Source organism: Lactuca saligna, chromosome 6 (genome assembly GCF_052625555.1).
Source record: "Lactuca saligna cultivar CGN05327 chromosome 6, ASM5262555v1, whole genome shotgun sequence".
Lineage (NCBI taxonomy): Eukaryota > Viridiplantae > Streptophyta > Magnoliopsida > Asterales > Asteraceae > Lactuca > Lactuca saligna.
In genome coordinates this window covers 71,804,457-71,825,200 of record NC_136422.1, presented here as the reverse complement: position 1 = coordinate 71,825,200, position 20,744 = coordinate 71,804,457, and the positions used below count along the sequence as shown (strand labels likewise).

At 31.8% G+C, this 20,744-nt stretch overlaps 1 protein-coding gene across 1 annotated transcript; it reads right to left on the bottom strand.

The window, feature by feature from the left end:
* Positions 1 to 228: 228 nt before the first annotated feature.
* Positions 229 to 3,314, bottom strand: LOC145001610 (F-box/LRR-repeat protein At3g48880-like). Its single transcript, XM_078960970.1, has 3 exons — positions 3,186 to 3,314; positions 1,734 to 2,101; positions 229 to 787 (listed from the first exon to the last, which is right to left on the bottom strand). Exons 2-3 carry the CDS (start codon positions 2,087 to 2,089, stop codon positions 358 to 360), a joined length of 786 nt encoding a protein of 261 aa, XP_078817096.1. The 5' UTR covers positions 2,090 to 2,101; positions 3,186 to 3,314; the 3' UTR covers positions 229 to 357.
* Positions 3,315 to 20,744: the final 17,430 nt, after the last annotated feature.

Below are 20,744 nucleotides of genomic sequence, written 5' to 3'. Positions count from 1 at the left end.
ATATTTTAGATATTACTATTGACATTTTCATGTTTAAGAATGACATATACGATATTTTGATATTTAAGAATGATATATATGATATTTTGATGTTTAAAAATGACATATATGATATTTTGAAATTTTATGAATGATAAATATGATATTTAAAAATTTTATGAAGGGTAAATATGATATTTAGAAATTAAATTGAGTAAATATGATATTTTGATGTTTAAGAAGAAGATATATATAAAATTCTCTCTTAAATTTTAATATGTTAATTTATCAACAATTAAAAGTTTATTTTTCATGTTGAGGGCTTATCTAAATACAACAACATGCATAAGAAATGAAAGTACCATTACAATCATTGTATTACTCCCCAAAGTAAAAACCTTCATGTCGGAACACCCGAATTGAACGTGCAAGGTTTAGTATCTCATCGTCATATGCTACACCTTTACACTCTCTAACGTCGAGTTGCTCAAGTTTTTGGCACCCTTTAAGGATCACAACTAGATCGCTCCTTTCAATTTTCGAGAACTGTAAATCTAATGTCTTTATTTTTGGGAGTTGGGACCCAATGGCCAACGCAACATCTCCATCAATTCGAGGAACATAAACACTTAAATGCTTAAAGTTTTGGCAATTTTTGCTAATGTTGGCAATGGTTTTCTTCAAGCCTATTAAAGATGCAACCTGTAAAGCTTCCAAGTCTTTCCACTTGCAGATCGAGTCCGAGACTTCAAAATTAATCACATAGCTCAAATAGCTTGGTAGCACCAAGAGCTTTAAAGATGGACACCTAGACGTGAAAAACATTAAAATTAAAAAAAAATTAAAAATTAAAAATCAGTAATTTTGATGATATATGACAATTTTGATTTATTTGTCTTTTTTGTATGTTTTATCTTGTAACGGGTTTAAATTTTCACAAATTTTATTCTGATATGGTTATAAGTTTTCAAATCAACTCTCATTGGAAAATAAACCGTAAAATGTTAATATATTCTAAAATGTTACCTTTTTTTTAGTAAAATGGAATCAAAAGGTAATTATATTGGTCCAATGTTTTTCGCTCATATACAAAATTAATTATCTACTTTAAGAGGATGTTTAGATTATCTTTTTGAAAGATAAAAGTTCTTTTTGTAAAAGATAAAAGGTAAAATATGTTTGGTAAAAACATTTTAAAAGTGATTTTTGGATTTTAGATAGAAGAAATTTTTTTTTTTTGAAAAAGTTAGGAAAACCTGATTTTTTATAATTTTTTCAAAAACAATTTTTGTCTCTCAAAAATATACAAGCCAAACACCTTCTAAGTCTTTAACCAATTACACAACCCACCCATTTGATACATCTATAGAATTCGAGTAAATTACACAAATGGTCCCTATGATTTGTGTTAATTTGTACGTTTGGTCTTTAATTTATTTTTTTTAACTCAAAAGATCCATACTGTTTGTTTTTATTACGCGTTTGATCTCTAGCTTACCTAAAAATACTATTATTTAAATTGGGAAAAATTATGGGTTAGGTAAGATAAGGTAACGTGAGAGGGTGAGATTGGGGGTGTTTATTTAAATAAATTGAAAATCAAGGGAAAAAAGATAGGGACCAAGCGTGTAACATAAACAAAAAGTAGGGACCTTCCGAATTAAAAAAATAAGTTAGCTAGGGACCAAACGTACAAATTACCTGAACCATAGGGACCATTTGTGTAATTTAGTCATAGAATTCAGTCTTATTACCGTTGTGCGATCCATGCAATTTGGCCTTGTTTCAAACGTGATTTAGGATGAAAGACAATGTGAGAAACAAGTCCATGGCTACGCCCGATTGCAAACTGAAGAAAAGCATCTAGAACATCATCGGCATCATTGATATGATCTAGTGACGCCACAATTTTATAATCAAAACATTTGGAATTTCGTAAACAAGGGGATTTAGTAAATATGAGTTTTTGCCAACATTGAGGGTAGAACGTAGCTTCATACCAAGACTTACAGACTAAAGGAACAGTCCGTACAAGGGATTCGATTCCGACTCTTTTCAAGATTTCAACTAAACAGTGAATTGGCAGTTCATTACAATCTCTTCCTTCCATCTATGAAAATACCTGGAAATAAAGATGCTATTCACCATTAGTTTTCAGTAACATTAATTATATAAAAAGCCATTTGGATAAATTAAAATAAGAATATATACGTATTTATAAAGATGAGTGTCCACCAAGAGAAAGAATAAGAAAAAAAAAAAACACTACTTCACTCATGAAATCCACCCATAAGATAATAACCAAAAGAAGACAATATTGTAATCAGTAGAATATATCCGTTTAAATTATTTATATATTTATTGATTATTAATACGGGTTATAAATAAATTAATAAAATAGAATAACATAATATTATAAATTCATAGCAAATGATCATTCACATGCCATAATTACCAATTAAAGAAAGCCAGATAATAATGATTAATGAAACTGTTGGGCCCAACAAACCCACTTGTACACTCAAAGCCATCAACATCATTTCTTTCTTTTCTTTTTTATTTTTCATAATTTTCTCAATTTTTTACAATTTTAAAATTTTGTTCAACAAAATTCCAACTTGTCAATTTCACTTATCGGTATAAAGACTTATAATTTATTCCTACTTATTTTCCAATCAATATAAAATAATAACATGTGATCAATATAAAATAATAACATGTGCTATATGTGGATAAAATTAATAATATTTTAATATACTTCTTATCTTTTTAAATGGATGGATACGAAGATATCCAGGATAAAAAGTAAAAGAATAATTAATTTCTAACTAACAAGTTTTTGTTAAACAATATTCAAGTTTTCAAACTCTGCAGAATTACCGAATTAGATCATATGGAATTTCTTCATATTACCAAAGCGTAAAAGTAGATTTAATTAAATAGATAGTCTCAGCAATTACTTCTTAAGCTATGTGATTTATCGGAATAAACATGATCATAACCCCTAATAATATTGAAATCACACTCATACTTTATTGTTTGAACAAACAAAGACATTGTTCCCTAAAACATCATTCCACAACAATCAAATAAAGATAATCGAATCACAAATAACAGAACAAATTCACGTTGGAAGATAAAAGAGAATAAAAGAATTAATAGAAAACATTGTATGAATGAAAAAGAGAAAAAGGAATCGAGATAACCTTATCTAAAGAAGGAAGAAGTTGAATTATTGGAGAAAATATCACCAGATTATGCCGATCGGAATGAAAGATGGGCAAATGGCTTATATATATTCGTACATATGAACAAATTGTGTATTAGCCTCCTTGTTTGACCATTATAACTTTATTCACCGAAGTGGGCCTTGACTTCGGCCTTGTAGAGTTGCATATTGAAAATACAGTACCATAGAAAGACAAACTCGCCATAAAAATAAAATGTTATTCAATGTCACAATATATATACAAATAACTGGAGACTATGTTAGAAGGGAGTTTTAGATTTTATTGATTAAAGATAAAATAAAATTACTTAGATAGATCAGTTTTAAATTAGTCAAATTTGTTGTACTTTTTACGATTAAATCATTGGCGGATCTAGTATCTATCTCGAGGTAGCTCGGGATACCCTCAAAAAATTTCAGTGGTGTAATTTTTTCAGGAATTTTTTTTCTTATTGTGTATTACGTAATTTTTTTTTTTTTAATACCGGAGATACCCTTTTACTTTGATCCTGGATCCCGACAATGGAGTAAATCCAGCTATGTTTAACTTAGACGATCAAATGTAAAATGTAACAACTACTTATACATACGTGTGTTTTTTAAATGTAGTACTTATTAAAGTAGAATTTTAGTAAGATTATTATTACAACTGAGTATTGTGGAGGCATACTAATTAAAAGGGGGAGTTATGAATAAGAAAAAAAATAACCTTCTTATATAACTCACTATCGAATTGATTATTAACAACATAAGTAGTCACTAAATGATCTAGGACCATAATTTTGATCATCATTTTTCATGATTCGTCACTAAATTGATTAGAGATCAAAAAATATAAATTGTCACTATATTATGATTAAAATTATATTGGTCATTAATATTGACGGCTCATTTAGTCACTAAACATGCACAGTAATAAATAAAATTTGTCACTATTTTGTCTGACATGTTTTAATGATACAAAAATGTCCCTGATTTAAGTTGCTTTATTAGTGATTATAATGACCAAAAAAAATGATCACTAAATAATTATTGTTGGACACCAAAATTAAAAAAGTCAACTAATTAAGGAATTATAAGAAATTGTTATATAGATCTTTACAATACAACAACAATAACCAAATAAATTATCCTACAAATCCCTAACCTCCATAAAATTTACCATGTATACTTAAGAAAATATGAATTTTGAAGGAAAAAAAAACATTATGATACCAATTTTGAATAGCTTTACATTACATAGTATAATATTAAAGATCTCTCCCATCAAAAGCATTGTTAGTTCCAAGAACATACACATTACTCTATTTTATAAAAAACTCATGTAACATTTTTTTTTGGAACCGGCAAATATATATTATATAAAACACTAACCCTAAAAAGTTGCTAGGGAAGGAAAAAGAAAACAAAAGACAAAGTTCAATTACAAACAGTTTAACGGGAATCTAATCCAATCACCAAAATTAATACTACATCTGCCATATCTATGTTTTACCTACATAAATATCATAAACTTAATCGAATCGACAACCTTAATCGGATCAGCAATATCGCCATTGAATATTCTATCATTCCTGGCACGCCAAATAGCCCACAAAGCACCATAGAGGATCGAGAACAATGCCTTCTTCTTACGATTGGAACCCATCTTCAGTCTGACACCCTAATCAATAATTCCTCGAACCGAGTTGGTGTTTATCTTCCCGATGCCGCACCACTTCTCCAGACTCCTCCATACATGATCCGCAAACGGGCAGTCCACTAGAAGATGGTCGGAAGTTTCTAACATCGAGATACATGCACTACACCATTGGGAGTCTACCTTAACATTCCTGCGGCTAAGGGCCAACAAATTTGGGATTCGACCCAATCTATCTCGCCAAGCGAAACATAGAACTTTCATTGGCACCCACTTAAACCATGAAAGAGCCTTCAAATCTCAAAGTTTGTTAGCGAATTACACCTTTTTCCTTAATTCAAAGATTTTAACTTCCTCAAGCCAATCATTCATCAATGAACACACCATATCATTATTCTTTTTATCTTTATCATTTACATTTTCCGATTTCTCCTCTTCAGTAAACCAAAAGCTTTTGGTATTTATTACAAAAAGAGAAAAAACCAAATTAAGTATCATCATATTAGGGATGATCAACGAAAGTGGATATCCACTTTTATAACCCAAACCGACGGTTCCGGAAATGGAAACATCTTAAACGGTTTCAATTCTGGTTTTTATTTTTACAGAACTGCTATCTGCTGGGTACCCATCGGAACCTATGTATCACAATTATATATTTTTATATAGTATCCTAAATAACATAATTTAAAATTCTAAAATTTTGAGTAATTTGTTTTGAACCGTTAAATGTTCATATGTAATTTTCACTTTGAAATTAAACTATCCACATTCAAAATGAATTTGTAGATAATAGGCATAATGTACTATTTAGTATGTTCAAGTTAAATTTTAACTTATAAAAATATTTTTCTAGCTATGGACTTCAATTCTTTGAATTCTAACTCATAGATGTATTATTAAATGTTCTAAAAATTTAACAAATATAATGAACTGAGTACCCTTTATTGGAATCACAACTCGCTAGTTTTGGTTTCGATTCCAGTTCCAACATTTTAGGAAACGTCAGTTCTAGTTTCTGTTTCGGTTCCAGATAATTAAGACATGTACTCACCTACGCTCTTCCCTACATCAGATGGTGACTCATTGGAGAAAATCACTTTGAGCAAGGAAGTATTAACAATGAAATTAATCACATCAGTTGTAGCACATAAATGTACATAATAAAATATTATTTCCAGCCTTGATGTCAAACAAAACAATATTATCAACGTATATTATAACTTAAAACTCTATCTAGTCATAGTATTGTACTTTCAAAAAAAATATCACTAGAATGATATACTTTGAAAAACCTACCTAGTTGAAAATTGTTTTGCATTTGGATGGTATTGTTGTAACTAGGTAGATTTTTCAAAATATAATGCTTCTTATGAGGAAATGAAAGTAGAAAGTTATTTTAAACGAATGAACAAAAGTATGTTATTATTTCTTTCACTTAATAGTTAATACCTTTGACAATGCATGAGAATGTAAGGAAGTTTGCTTGCCAAAATTAGGTTTGGTCCATATGTTTGTTTGGACATTGTAGTATCCTCAATCCATGGCCATGTGTACCAACAAATATTGCTTGATATTCCAAATAGTTTTGATTTTACATCAAAATATCAAGAAACGCAAGTACATTACGATTATATGTAAGGAAAAGGTTATAAAAATTTCAAATCATACTTGTAAATAGCCTTCAAATAAATAAGAATTTACATAATTTTCTAAACAAAACCATCTTCATAAATTATTGATTCATAATAACAGGAAACCAAATATCCATTTCAATCAAGTCTAGATGCTTTTTGACCACCACAAATTCTCCACTAAATATAACTTTACCATAAAAAACTTACCAAATAAATTGATTATGACAAATAAACAAACCTTAACCCCTATGACCGTCGATATATATATATATATATATATATATATATATATATATATATATATATATATATATATATATATATATATATATATATATATATATATATATATATATATATATATATATATATCGGAACACTTATTATTTCCAAGAATTTAATGGCTAAAAGAAATCAACATTAGAGCTACAAGTTATTGTACCACTACATAGAAAAAATGAGTGTTCTTCAATAAAAAACGTTTATTTACGACTAGTCATGTAAACAAACGTTTTTGATTGAAGAATACTTAGGATAAATAGTCTTGACAAAAGTCGTAGTAGTCATAAAAGTGAGAGCGTACATATAAAGAACACCTAAATCTGATTTTGTATGAGTAAGTTATCATTTTTAGAACTTTCAGTTCAACAATATACGACATAGAAACCAAAATAGAGATCGGTCAATTGTTAGGAAAAATAATGTAACGAGAGTTTAAGATCCCGTCTATTTGATCACGTCGATATAAAGATAGTCAAGAAGGGAATTCATATGAGAGAGTTATGAATTTTTAATGGACTTTAACAGTTTAAGTCTATTAAAAATATAACTTTAAAATAACGTCAAAATGACGAAGTCTAAATCAAAGTTATAGATCTCGCTGATAGCTACGCATGGTATAAAACTCGTTGAAAACAGAGCTCGTGTGGAGAAGATATAAATTTTTAAAGAAAGAAGAATTCTCGGGGCTCACCACATGCAACGAAAAAGTGCGCTGCATGCACTCACAAACCACCCAGAAGTTGTTGCGTGTCACCAATTAGGAATCGACATGCCACATGGTCCAACCAAGTGCGTGGCGTGCAAATAAAATTTGCAGCCTATAAATAGCAATTAGTCTCTCATTTGATGTCCTAACCCCTACAACCTTTCTCTCTCTAGTTTTCTTTGCCTTAGCCTCATTTTCCTTAGTTTTTAGTATTTCGACAAAGCTCTGAGGTTCTGCAGTAGTAGCTTTCGAGTAAAAGCTCGGCCAATGCAATTTTTAGACTTTTGACAGAAGAATCTCTGTAAGTTAAGCTACAATTATATTGCTTTCGGTGTAACTTATATTTATATTTATAGTCGTTGTTATAGATATATAAATAAGATTTATCAATAATCATAGTAATAATATCAAATGATCTATTTACAGGAAATGTGTCTAGAATGGTCACCTTGGTTTGGTTGTTGGATTTTAGAAAAACTATATGCCAAAATGATTATGCCTCCCAAATGTCATGCCTGGCTAATCCTTATTTGATAGAACTCTTAGTATTCATTAGGATTAGTGAAAGATCTAGCTTTCATTATCAGATTTTCATAGGAACTAATAAGCTATAGTATTATTGGTTAATATCTATTAGAGCGTTACCCGTTATGCCGAAGGAACAGGGTCGGGCCAAGACGATTGGAGGCCTGGGGCAAAATAAAAAATGAGGCCCTTTCAAAAAATTTATGTATTCGTATATTACATTATTTTATATAGACATAACAATACATTTAAATTTGTACACCACAGAATGGGGAAAACTAAAAATATAATACTATTAGAAGTATAAAAATACTAAAGCCCCATCCCCTTTGTTTCTTCATTAACTTGTTCAGTTATGTTCCTGTACATAAGTTGTTGACCTCGAACTGAAGTAGATTTATCATCGAAAAAAGTTGTTAGGTGAATTGCTTAGATCCAGAATACTTGTTGTTTTTAATAACCTGGAAGTAGTTGAAAAAACTATACAACAACAGAAAATTCTATACTTATCAAAAACATAGAAATAGAAATAAAAAAGAGTACCATTCAAAAATCAAAAATAAGAATATTAACATTACAAATCGAAATAAGTAATAAAGTTCAATAAGTGTCTCTAAGTCAAAAATATTAACATTTGATTATGTCTCTAACATGAACACCCTCATAAAAATCAAATTTCAAAAAATAATAAGAAATTTCAAGAGCGATAGAACATACAGAGATTCACAACCATATTATCATAAATCAATTTCACCTCTAACAGTCGATTCTGAAAACTGAGCCTTCAAATTTCTAGAAATTGAGAAAGAAATCCAATTGAGGTTGTGACTGGAACTCTCGATTCAAACCTCTAGGCCAGATTCCTAAAATAAATCAAATAACCCGATTAACTTCCCATTGGTGCTACATCAGAAAAAGGTAATCAACAACAAGAAGGGAAACAATAGAGTTTCCCGTTTTCTGAAATCGTGAAAAGAACGAGACACAGTCAGTCTCTTAATTCTAAAATAACATTCGATTCACTAATGATTGTTGTGGACGAATTCAGAAAATCAGAAAAGAATGAAAGAAATTGATTAACTTGAAATCTTGAATAAGAAATAGAAGAATGATCGTTAACTCTTGCTTTTGGAGAAGACGTAGTTTGGATTTTCTATAGAAATATGATTGTTAAAGAGTTACGACGCCTTGGAATTAAGATGCATGCCAGGTACGTCTCGTTCTCTCCCATGCTCCATCTTTTGGATTAGATCCTGATCAGAGTATTGGGGTTTGAAGTAGTCCAATTTGGCTAAAAAGTAATGGGCTATTAATATATATAACCAAAATAACAAGTGAAAAATTGGGGACCTGTAGCATTTGGGGGCCCGGGGCGGTCGCCCAGCTTGCCCATGCCCACGGGCCAGCCCTGCGAAGTAACATCTGTCAATCGTCATAGTAACTATCCAGCTGTGTTATCTCAATATACCATGTAGTATAATATATATATATATATATATATATATATATATATATATATATATATATATATATATATATATATATTCATGTATGTTAGGATATGTAGTTAGTAGAGTAGAAAGTGTAAATGTGCATGTATTAGAAGAATCTAAAGTGCAGTCTCTATAACATAATTATTATGATGTTAGACTTGGAGATAGGGTGACGGTGGAATGGTTAATGAGGTTGGGAGCCTTTAGGCTCACATAGATTTAGTTAGGGGATGATGGTGGAACGGTTAAAGAGGTCGTGAACTTAATCCAAGATACACACTTTATTGGCAGATCGTGAGCCATGTATGCATGTCTAGGTATTGCAGTATACGGTATTTTTGGGAACTCACTAAGCCTAGCGCTTACCCAGTTGTTTATAAATGTTTTTCAGGTACTTATGTAAAAGGTAAGGTTCGACTGTACATACGTGCATTCACAACATGTTTCTGCACAATGTAATCACACTCCGATATATTTTAATAAATAATAGTGAAAAAATCCTTGACAAATTGAGACGTTACAAATTGTTATCAGAGCCCTAGTTTAAGCAAACCGGATGAACATTAATGTGATTCTAGACTCAAAATAAGGATCTGAGTAATTAATAAATCTTTTCATTAAAAGAATACATACAAAAAAGAAAGAATGGGATGCGTACAGTTAGCAAAATCTTAGAAAGGAAACAGATTCCCAAAATATCAATATTATGTTTATTGATATGTGTGAAATGGTAGAAATGAATGTTGGTATGTAGGCTAGGGATCTTTTCTGGAATTGTTGCTTATGATTTCCTAATAATTAAGTTACCTTAAAACATAGAGATTTTCTTGTTAATTGCTTCTTAGAGCCTATATTATTATGGATTAGTTATTTGACAAATACGTTAGGTTGCATGCTCCCAAAATTAAATATTTTTTGATTGATTGATTTGGCACTATTACGTATCTCTCGTCTGTGTCTAACCGTCATAGTGTCAGATCTATCAGCCGACATACTGTTTTAATTTAGAGAAATGTAATCGCATTCATCTGATAATTATTTAATATTAGTAAAAGTTCTTCCTCAAACAATAGTAAAAAATGGTGCATAGAAGCAAAGCCTAGGAAATTTATTATGTGCTTGATAAGACATATATTCATAAGATAGGACATCATTAGAGACACAAGATCCTAGTAAAGTCTAGGAAAGAAATAAATTGGCCCTTGAAGCACCGTGTGTGAAAAGACCTATCAATAGTAGAGTGTAGTGACTTAGAAACCTTGGAGCAACTCTTGGATCTAGTATGGATAAGTGTAGAAGGTAGTATAGGCCCATACTACTAGAAGCATAGGATCCATAAATGAATTAAGAAAATCCACAAAGTTACTAATGAACTTGAGAAGATTCAAATATCATTTTAGAGTTAGTTCGACATTTTACATCTAAAGGTGATCGTCAATCACAAAATTTAATTTCCGAAAGTCCAAACCAAAGAATTCCCAACTTTGGATACTTCACAAGGAGTTCGGGAGTACATCTAAGGTATAAAAATGAGCTTCTATGACCAAATAAGTATGGAGGGATGAATTTGATACAACAACGTCGACTAGATCGTGAGAGATCTCATGAAACCCAAGTAGGATAGTGTACGTCTTATCTTAAGGTGCACTAGAAGTAGGATTTAGGGGACGAAATCACTATAAGCGGGGAGAGTTGTAATACCCTACTTTCGCATTACATTATTAATAACCAGTCACATAAATAAATGTTTTTGATATAACACTATTTATGATAAAAAGTCTTGCCAAAAGTCATAGTAGTCATAAAGTCGAGAGTGTACATATAATGACCGTCTAAATCTGACTTCGTATGAAGAACTTATGATTTTTAGAAGTTTTAGCATAGTAACTTACGACACAGAAACTGAAATAGAGGTCATTCGATTGTTAGGAAAAACAATCTAAATGAGAGTTTATGATATCGTCTATTGTTCCCGTCGATATAAAGACAGTCGAGAACGGAATTCATATGAGAGAGTTATGAATTTTTAACAGACTTTTAACAGTCTAAGTATGGTAAAGATATGACTTTAAAATAAAGTAAAATTATCCGAAGGAGTCTAAATGAAAGTTGTCGATCTTATCGATGGCTACGCGTGGATATAAAACTCGTTGAAAACGAAGCTCGTACAGAAACTATATGAACTTTTAAAGAAATAAGAATTCTTCGTGTGTACCCGCACATAACGACAGAGCACACGACATGCACTGACACACGACCTAGAAGTTGCCACCTATCACCAGTCAGGAATCGCCACGTAACCCACTCAAACCAAGTATGCGGCGTGCACTTTGGTGTGCGGCATGCAAATAAATTTTTTGCCTAATAAATAACAATCAATCTCTCATTCAATCTCCTAACCCCTGTAACCTTTCTATCTCGAGTTTTATTTGCCTTAGCCTCATTTTCCCTTAGTTTTCAATATTCCAGTAAAGCCTTGAGGTCCCTGAGGCCCGACCAGTAGTATCTTTCAAGTAAAGCTCTGCCAATGCAATTTTCGGACTTCTGAAAGAAGAATCTCTATAAGTTAAGCTACACTTATATTTCTTTCAGTGTAACTTATATTTATATTTATAGTCATTCATATGGATATATAAATAAGATTTATCAGTAATTCTAGTTATAATGTTGATTGATCTACTTACGGAAAATATGTCTAGAATGGTCACGTTGGCTTGGTTGTTGGATTTTAGAAAAGTTATACGTTGAAATGATCCTGCCTTCGAACTGTACTGCATGGTTGATCGTTATTTGATATAACTCTCAATTTTCATTAGGATTAGTGATAGATCTAGTTTTCATTATCAGATTTCATAGGAACTGATAAGTTATAGTATTCTGGATAATATATGTTAGACGCATCACCTATTACGCTGAATGAATATCTATCAATCGTCAGAGTAACTGTCCAAATGAGTTATCTTGCTATACAATGTAGTACAATATATACCTATCTATGTTAGGATTGAGAGTTAGTAGAGTAGAAAGTGTAAATGTGTTTGTATTAATAGAATCTAAAATGCAATCTCTATATGCATAATTATTATAATATTAGACTTGGATGTAGGGTGAAGATGGAATGGGTAAAGAGGTCGGGAGCCTATAGGCCCATTGATATTTAGTTAGGGGATGATGGTGGAACGGTTAAAAAGGTCAGGAACCTAATTCAAGATACACACTTTATTGGTAGATCGTGAGTCATCATATGTATGCATGTATAGGTATTGTAGTATATGGTATTTTGGAGAACTCATTAAGCCTAGCGTTTACCTAGTTGTTTATAAATGTTTTTCAAGTACACATATGAAAGGAAATGTTCGATTGTACACACGCGCATCCGCTACATGTTTCCACACAATGTAATCATACTCTCATATATTTTAATAAATAAAAATGAAAAAAAAATCCTTGATAAAATCGGGACGTTATGCTTACTCCCCACATATATGGTTATAGAAATCTCCATGAGAATAAAATATTTGATTCATCTGTTGAAATGGATTGGGATCGACAATTCTTATTGGAATGTAGCTTCTTCCATTATATTAAATAGTAGAGTAAAGTACTGAAATCGTCCCTGTGGTTTGGTTAAAATTGCAAGTTTGGTCCCTAGATTTTTTTTGCACTCGGATCATCCCTGTGGTTTGATTTTGTTGCGTTTATCGTCCCTATGGTTTGGTAAAAGTTGCATGTTTGGTCCCTAATTTTATTTATGTAAGGGACGAAAAATGAAACAAAATAAACCACAGGGATGAAAAACACAACAAAATCAAACCACAGGGACGATCCGAGTGCAAAAAAAAAGTTGGGGACCAAACGTGCAATTTTAACCAAACCACAGTGACGATTTCAGTAATTTACTCTAAATAGTATTACTAATAAGACTTTTGATAGTTGGCTGCCACATGACAGTTTCCAATCCACGATCACCGATCTTGATTTTTCCATTGTTTCCATTAACAAATATGTTGTCATATTTGAAATCCTTGGGAATAACATGTAGATTTTAACTGTGAAGGTAGTGAACACCATTTGGTATATGTCTTGTCTGGTTTCTTATCGCTTTCATATCAACCGTTTTATATTTCTTAAGATCTCGAAAAATAGTGGATGCAAAAATTTGAGCATTAAAGTAGCAAAATCTATTATTTATTAGATTATATAGTATAAATATAGAAGACTTGACTTAATTTCTGAGGCTTTTGATGTGAAGAGCTCGGTTATCGTATTTACATTTGTTCTTATGATCAACCCATCAATCGATTAACTTGATGATGTTATTGTATTTTAATGATCTAAGAAGATAAACTTCTAAACATAATTTTTTAAGTCTTTTGGTGACTAGAGCACAACATCAATCATCAAATGATTTGAGGCAACTTCAATTCCTTCAAGCAAGATGAATCTGTTGTACCTATCAAGAATAAAAATTGTTATTAACAAATTGTTATAAATGGAATAAAAACTAGAGATTTTTATACTAAACATTATGAAACCGTACACAGTCTTACTTGCACCTTTGCCTAGAACCTCATAGTACTTTAAATGGAACAATAAACAAAAACCATGAATGAATGAGAACAATGAAGCTTAAATTCAATGCAAATTGTACAAAAACATAATTAATAAGGTAATAAATCATGTGTTAGTAAAATAACATATAACGATATACTTACTATCGACCTCTAGGGTTTTTTCAACATAATCTACTTCTGAATTTGAAGAGTCGTTACAAACAACTCCAAACAATCCATTATTATCTTTACAAATTACAACAATAAATTTTGGTAGCGAAACCACCATTTTACAAATTTTATGAGTCATAGAATTTAGTGTGTGGCACCAACACTAACCCCTCTCATAGTTTCAACCACCACCTGAACTCATCTTGCTAGAAGAAACATAAAATCTTAGGAAGAAGAAGAAGCAGGTAAAAATATGAAAAAAAAACACAATAAGATTAGAGAGAGATCACAAGACATGAGTTTTAGGGAAGACATGAGAAGCAATTGAATACGACTCAAATGTTGATCGTGTATTACATTAAGATCGACATCCGAAAAGAACAGCGTCATTTGCAAGATTTTTTGACGATAAAACACCATTTCCTTGCTTTACATGCCATGTATTCTTAGAACAAATCATAACCTATCATGTTATAATATATGGATTCCGGAAAAGGGATTGTTGTGGTAGGGTTCTTTTTATCCCTTTCTATTAAGTGATGGAAACATGGTCGGAGAATACTTGGGACCATAAGGTGGCGTTTTGTTCGCATAATGTTTTTGAAGGAATTGACATCTATTAAGGAATTCCAGTCTGTCAGGAATTCAATCTAGTTCTATATTCTGTTTGGTTGGCAAGAATGAAATTTGAATCCAAATCCATATTATGTTTGGTTGGTAGAAAATGGAACTAAAATAATATAAAATGAAAAAATTGCCTTTTTTGCTTCTTTTTTACTTAGTATTATAACTTATATGTAAAAATATATTATATAAATTATAAAATTAGTAAATGATGGTGATGGTGGCAATGATGTTGACGGTGGTAATAGTGGTGATAATGGTGACAAAGGTGATGGTGGGTAGTAACAAAGGTGATAACGGTGGTGGCAGTAGTAATTGTGATGGTGGCGGTCATGAGTAGTTATGGGTGGTGTAGTTGTAGAGGTAGCAATGGTGGTAGTAACAGTGGTGGTGATGAAGGTGGTGGCGAAGGTGTTAGTGGTGGTGGTGATGATGGTGGCAGTGATGGTATGGTTGCAGTGGTAAGTAGTGGTGGAGGTGGAAGGTAGTGTGGTGGTATAAGTGGTGATAGTGGTGGTTGTGGGTGCTTGCGGCGGTTGTGGGTGGTGATAGAGGTGGTGTGTAGCGGGTGATTACGAAGGTGATGTGTGGTGGTGGTTGTGGAAAAGGTGTTGATAGCAGTGGTGCGTAGCGGTGGTAGTGTTTGATGGTGGTGGAGGTGATGGTGCCAGTGGGTGGAAGGTGGTGGTAGTAGAGGTACCGGTGGTGGTGATGGTGGGTGGCAGTGGAGGTGGCGGTGGTTGTGTGTAGTGGTGGTGGTGGATAGTGGGTAGTGGTGGATGTGGTGGTGAAAAAGAGTTTTCATATGTAGTGTTTAAATTAAAAGGGATAATATGGTAACATTCAACATTTTCACTTGAAATGAATTTTAATTCCTTAAGTTTTTGGATGGAATTAATTTTCTCATTCGAAGGAAAATTTGATCCATTTAGGAATCCAATTCCTCTTGAAAGCTTGAACCAAACAAATGAAAATTTTGGAATTAGATTCCAATTCCTTCTAATTCCAATGGATTCCAGCGAACCAAACGATACGTAATTCTCATTTTCATCCCCATCGAGGAATATAATTAAATCTCACCTCAATCGCAATGGGGGAAAGGATCTTAAATGGGAATTAGATATTTATTTTTGTATTTTAATATGAAAACTTTTACTAATAAAACAACTCTAAATTACAATTTGATCAACATTAGTTTAAAGATTTTACAAAACATCAAATTTTCAAAGTTTTCAAAAAGACTATAAACAAATTTTTTACAAAATTTAAATAAAATCAAGAAGTGAAAATTATCATACTGATATTTGATGTAATAATAGATAAACGTGGAGAAAAAAAATTATACATGAGGTAAAATTAGGTAAACAAAGAAGGAAAATTACAATTTCAACGAATTAATTACTAATGAGTTGCGTTAGTTTGACCAAACTTTAGGTATTGTAAACTTTACTATAAATATATATTTTGTATTGTTAATGGGTTTTTGGAAGCAAAAAAACATTTTTTTATACAACTATTACAGTCGGCAAATTGAAGCGATTTTAAAAGAACATTTATTTTAAGACATTTTTAAAACAAAACAACCTAGGATCAAATTACATGATATAGAAAGATTATAAACAAGACATAGGATTTTTAGAAGACAACATTTGAAGACTTTGATTCCTCTTGGCAATTAGGGAGTTGATGAAGATGGAAAAAGCCAAAGATAGAGCTTTTCTATCATATATCCACCAACAAGTATGTGTACAAAGAATGTTAGTTCTAATCTTGTAAAATACTTCTTAAGCTCTTAATTACTTATATAACTAAATACTCAAGGAAAAGCACTTCATAAGCACTCAATACTTTAAACCAACTTCAAACGTGAGCCAGATAGCGATAAGTGAAGAACCTATGGTTCTTAGAGAGAAAGTGTGAAAGAAATCAAACAATTAGATTCAAATGAAAGCCTTGGGTTACTTTATATAGTTACAAACAATATCTAAGCACTATATGCTCACACAAATCAAAGATAAGGTGATATAAGTATGGAGTTTGTAAGAGGAGGGTTGACAAGTAACCTTGCATTCTTTTTTCAAACCTACAACCAAAATTGAGTGATATATATATATATATATATATATATATATATATATATATATATATATATATATATATATAGAGAGAGAGAGAGAGAGAGATAGAGATAGAGATAGAGAGAGAATGAGAGATATGATGTTTCCAACTCATAAAGCATTATCTCCTAAGTGAATAAGATTTATCGTGTGAAATCTAAACTCTCCAAAAAGTAGTACATGCTTATTAAATTGTACCATACGATTTAATAGCTAATTTTTACCGTCTTGAAATATTATTTTCATAAAACAATAATTACTTTCTAGTTAATTACAAGAGGTGTATATATTTATTATTAATAATAATATTACTAATAAATAATCAATAAGTGACAATTTGCTAAATATGTGACCATATATGACCATATTTTATTGGAAAACATCATTTTAAAATGATTTTTAAGCATATAGATCTAACAATTTTTATATACTAATACTTACCAAAGTTGGGTCTAAGTGTCACACCCCAAAACCATGAACGACAGAACGTTCATGGGCGGAGGGAGTCATGTAAAGTATCACAACACAGTATAACAGTAAATAAGTAAACAACATCATCCATTGCATTAAATATATAATTTAGATACAAGCGTGTTCTGTACAGTTATAGACACCAAAAATGTAAATCAAAATAATAAGATGAGTCTTGAATGCGCTCCATCTTCTCAAAAGCTGGCCTCGGTACCTGTCTACTGATGACCTGAGAATACAAGTTATTTTGAAAGAGTTTATCAGCATTAAGCTGGTGAGTTCATAAGTATTTTAGTGTCGGTGGTTGTATCAAAATGTTTGAACGTAGTTATAAGTATGAATTTGTAAACGTTTGTAAGTGTTTGAATCTCCTAGAAAAACCTATATTTTCTATTCAAAAGTATTCTTCTACCAAGGCGTAACTGTTTTATATGTTCGTTTACTGTAAAAGTGTGTAATTTACCCAAGTGTAACTATCATTCTCAAAATATAGTTTATACATTAATGTTTAACTGAAAAGATCACTAAATATGTAAAGGGTAAATTAATGTAGTACTGTAGTGTTGTATTATAGGAACTACTGCTGTACTAACTACCTTAAACCGGATTTATATTAAGGTATTGTGCGATTAGTTGTACCATACTATAGACGGGATAAACAACGACAAATGTAGGTCGTAAAATGTTATGACGTTTGGCACCCGCAGACCTGCAGGTCCGGCTGTAGCTAGCAGCAAGGTGTAGGATAGTCAATCCAGTATAGATCTATACGCAAACTCACGCTCTCCCTCCAAGAGACTCTGGCAACAACTCGGGACATGACATTTAAGGCATGCTCCGATACAATGGATCACAATTCTGTCAATGTAGATATGTATATGTAATGTATTGTTAGTCGTTCTAGTATCGTTGTATATGTTCTCATAGTATAGTTGTATATGTTCTCATAGTATAGTTGTATATGTTCTCCTTCTAGTATAGTTGTATATGTTCTCATAGTATAGTTGTATATGTTATCCTTCTAGTATAGTTGTATATGTTCTCATAGTATAGTTGTATATGTTCTCTTTCTAGTATAGTTGTATATGTTCTCATAGTAATAAGCATTGACTTATCAATGAACTGACTCATTGATCTAACAATAGTATATGTATGATCCTGTGTTACCCCGATGGTAACTTACAAATGATGTAACTAGTAGGTATTAACATGGAAGAACTTTTATGACCATACATGTACACATGATATATAATTAATATTGAAACGACCTTCAGACGGCTACCCGATATCCCACCAGACCACATCCAAATCGAGGAAAAGGAAATAGGGCGTGCGGCCTTCCTAAGCCTTTTAAACATTGATTATATAACTATACATATACGGGCATGCAATTTATAATAAGCATAATAAAGTTTAAGTAAAAGTGTTTGATAAGTAAAATAGTTTGTAAAACAGTTACAAGTAAAACAGCTTTGATAAATAGTTTGAATAGTAGTAAAATCATTGGTTTTATAGTTATTAATCACATGTGATTGATGTAATAACTATAAGTATTCAACTTGTATTCCCCCCCCCATAAAAGCATTTAAAACATTTAAAAGTATTTCAAAGGTTAACTAAAGGGGTATGAACTCACTTGTGGTGAGTGGATTGGGTTGAAGTGTCGGTTACGGTGCTAAGTGACAAATGAAGACTTGTACACACGCACGAGCCTAGTTATCATATAATGAATATATACATATATATAACTAATTAGCCTCATTATAACTAATAAAATGAGTTGGGACACTTTAGAACATGAAAACAAATTGTTTCAAGTGTTAAAGATCACAAGGATTGCATCCAAGTGCTAGTAGGGCAAAACTAGGGTGTTTGGGGTCCAAGGGTAAACTCCTTGGGAGTTTACGGTCTAAATGACCTTTACCCTAGGAGTTTACGGCAGTAAACACAAGGGTTTACGGTCTAAACTCCATTTCTTCCAAACCATGAGTTGTTTGGAGGTTTAACAAGTCCTTTGAAGCAATCTTGCTAAGTGGTTTAGCCTTTGGAATGGACTAGGGCCACAAAACATTCTCCTTGAGGTGTTTACGGCCTAAGGGTATTTTCCCTTGGGTTTATTACTGTAAACCCTTATGGGAAAGGATATTGCCTTTATTTCAAGTCCTTATCACAACTAGGTAAATGTCTAAGTTAGCTTTTAGGGATAAGAAAGGAATATAACTCATTTAAACACCTTTTTGGGTGTTTACGGTTTTGGGATATCCTTAGACCGTAAAAACCTATAAATGGTGATGTTTGGTGTTTTTCAAAGCTTAAACATATCAATGGAAGGTTTAAATATGTTAAGGTAAGTTTTAAACCTCAAACTAAGGCTAAACATGGGACTTAAGTCCATTTTGGGGAACTTTATGGTGTTTACGGCCCAAGTATCATCTTGGAACGTGAACACCTCAAACATGGTGTTCTTGGCCGATTTTCTTGGTGATTAATTGATATACTAGCTTACAAGCACTCAAGGATGGAAGTACTTACTATAATGATGCTTGATTTGAGCTAAAAGGCCAAGAACACTTAGTGTGTGTTCTTGGTGTTTTGGAAAATCTAAATAAAAACCGGAAATGAATGGATGAATAGATGCACAAACACTAGATTAAGTGTTTTACTAACTTGAAATGGTTAGAACACTTACAAGATCGAAGATTTGGAATTAAATGTTGGATGATAGTTAAGAGAGTTTTTGGAGTTTACTCTTTTCACTATTTGGGGAGTAAACACAATGACTAGTTTCTTGGGGAGTAAACTCATACATAGGCATGAGTTTACAGCTTTTGGGTGATTCCTAAACCCAAAACATAAAAGTTTGGTTGGGTGTTTCTAATACGTGAAGTGTTTGCGGGTTTCAAAAATCAAAACCCGAGATGACACTTTCTTTCACCCATTCGTTTAAAAATAATATTAAAATAATCAAACGATCTTTATATTTCTTAAAAATAAGAAATAATGTAATTAATTTATGATACGATGTGGTTGACTTTTATGGTTTGACCAAATGAAAATTTCGGGTTGTCACATCATTCCCCTGTTAAGGTAATTTCGTCCCGAAATTAAAGTCTAAACAAATAAGGTAGTTACAAATAACTAAGCAAAGAGATGAGGGTATTTCAGTCTCATCTGATCCTCACACTCCCAAGTGGATTTCGGTCCTCGATTGGCTTTCCAGCGAACCTTCACTATCGGGATACGACTTTGCTTTGTCTGCTTGACTTCTCGGTCCATGACTTCTACTGGTTCTTCCACGAAATTGAGGCTCTCGTTGAT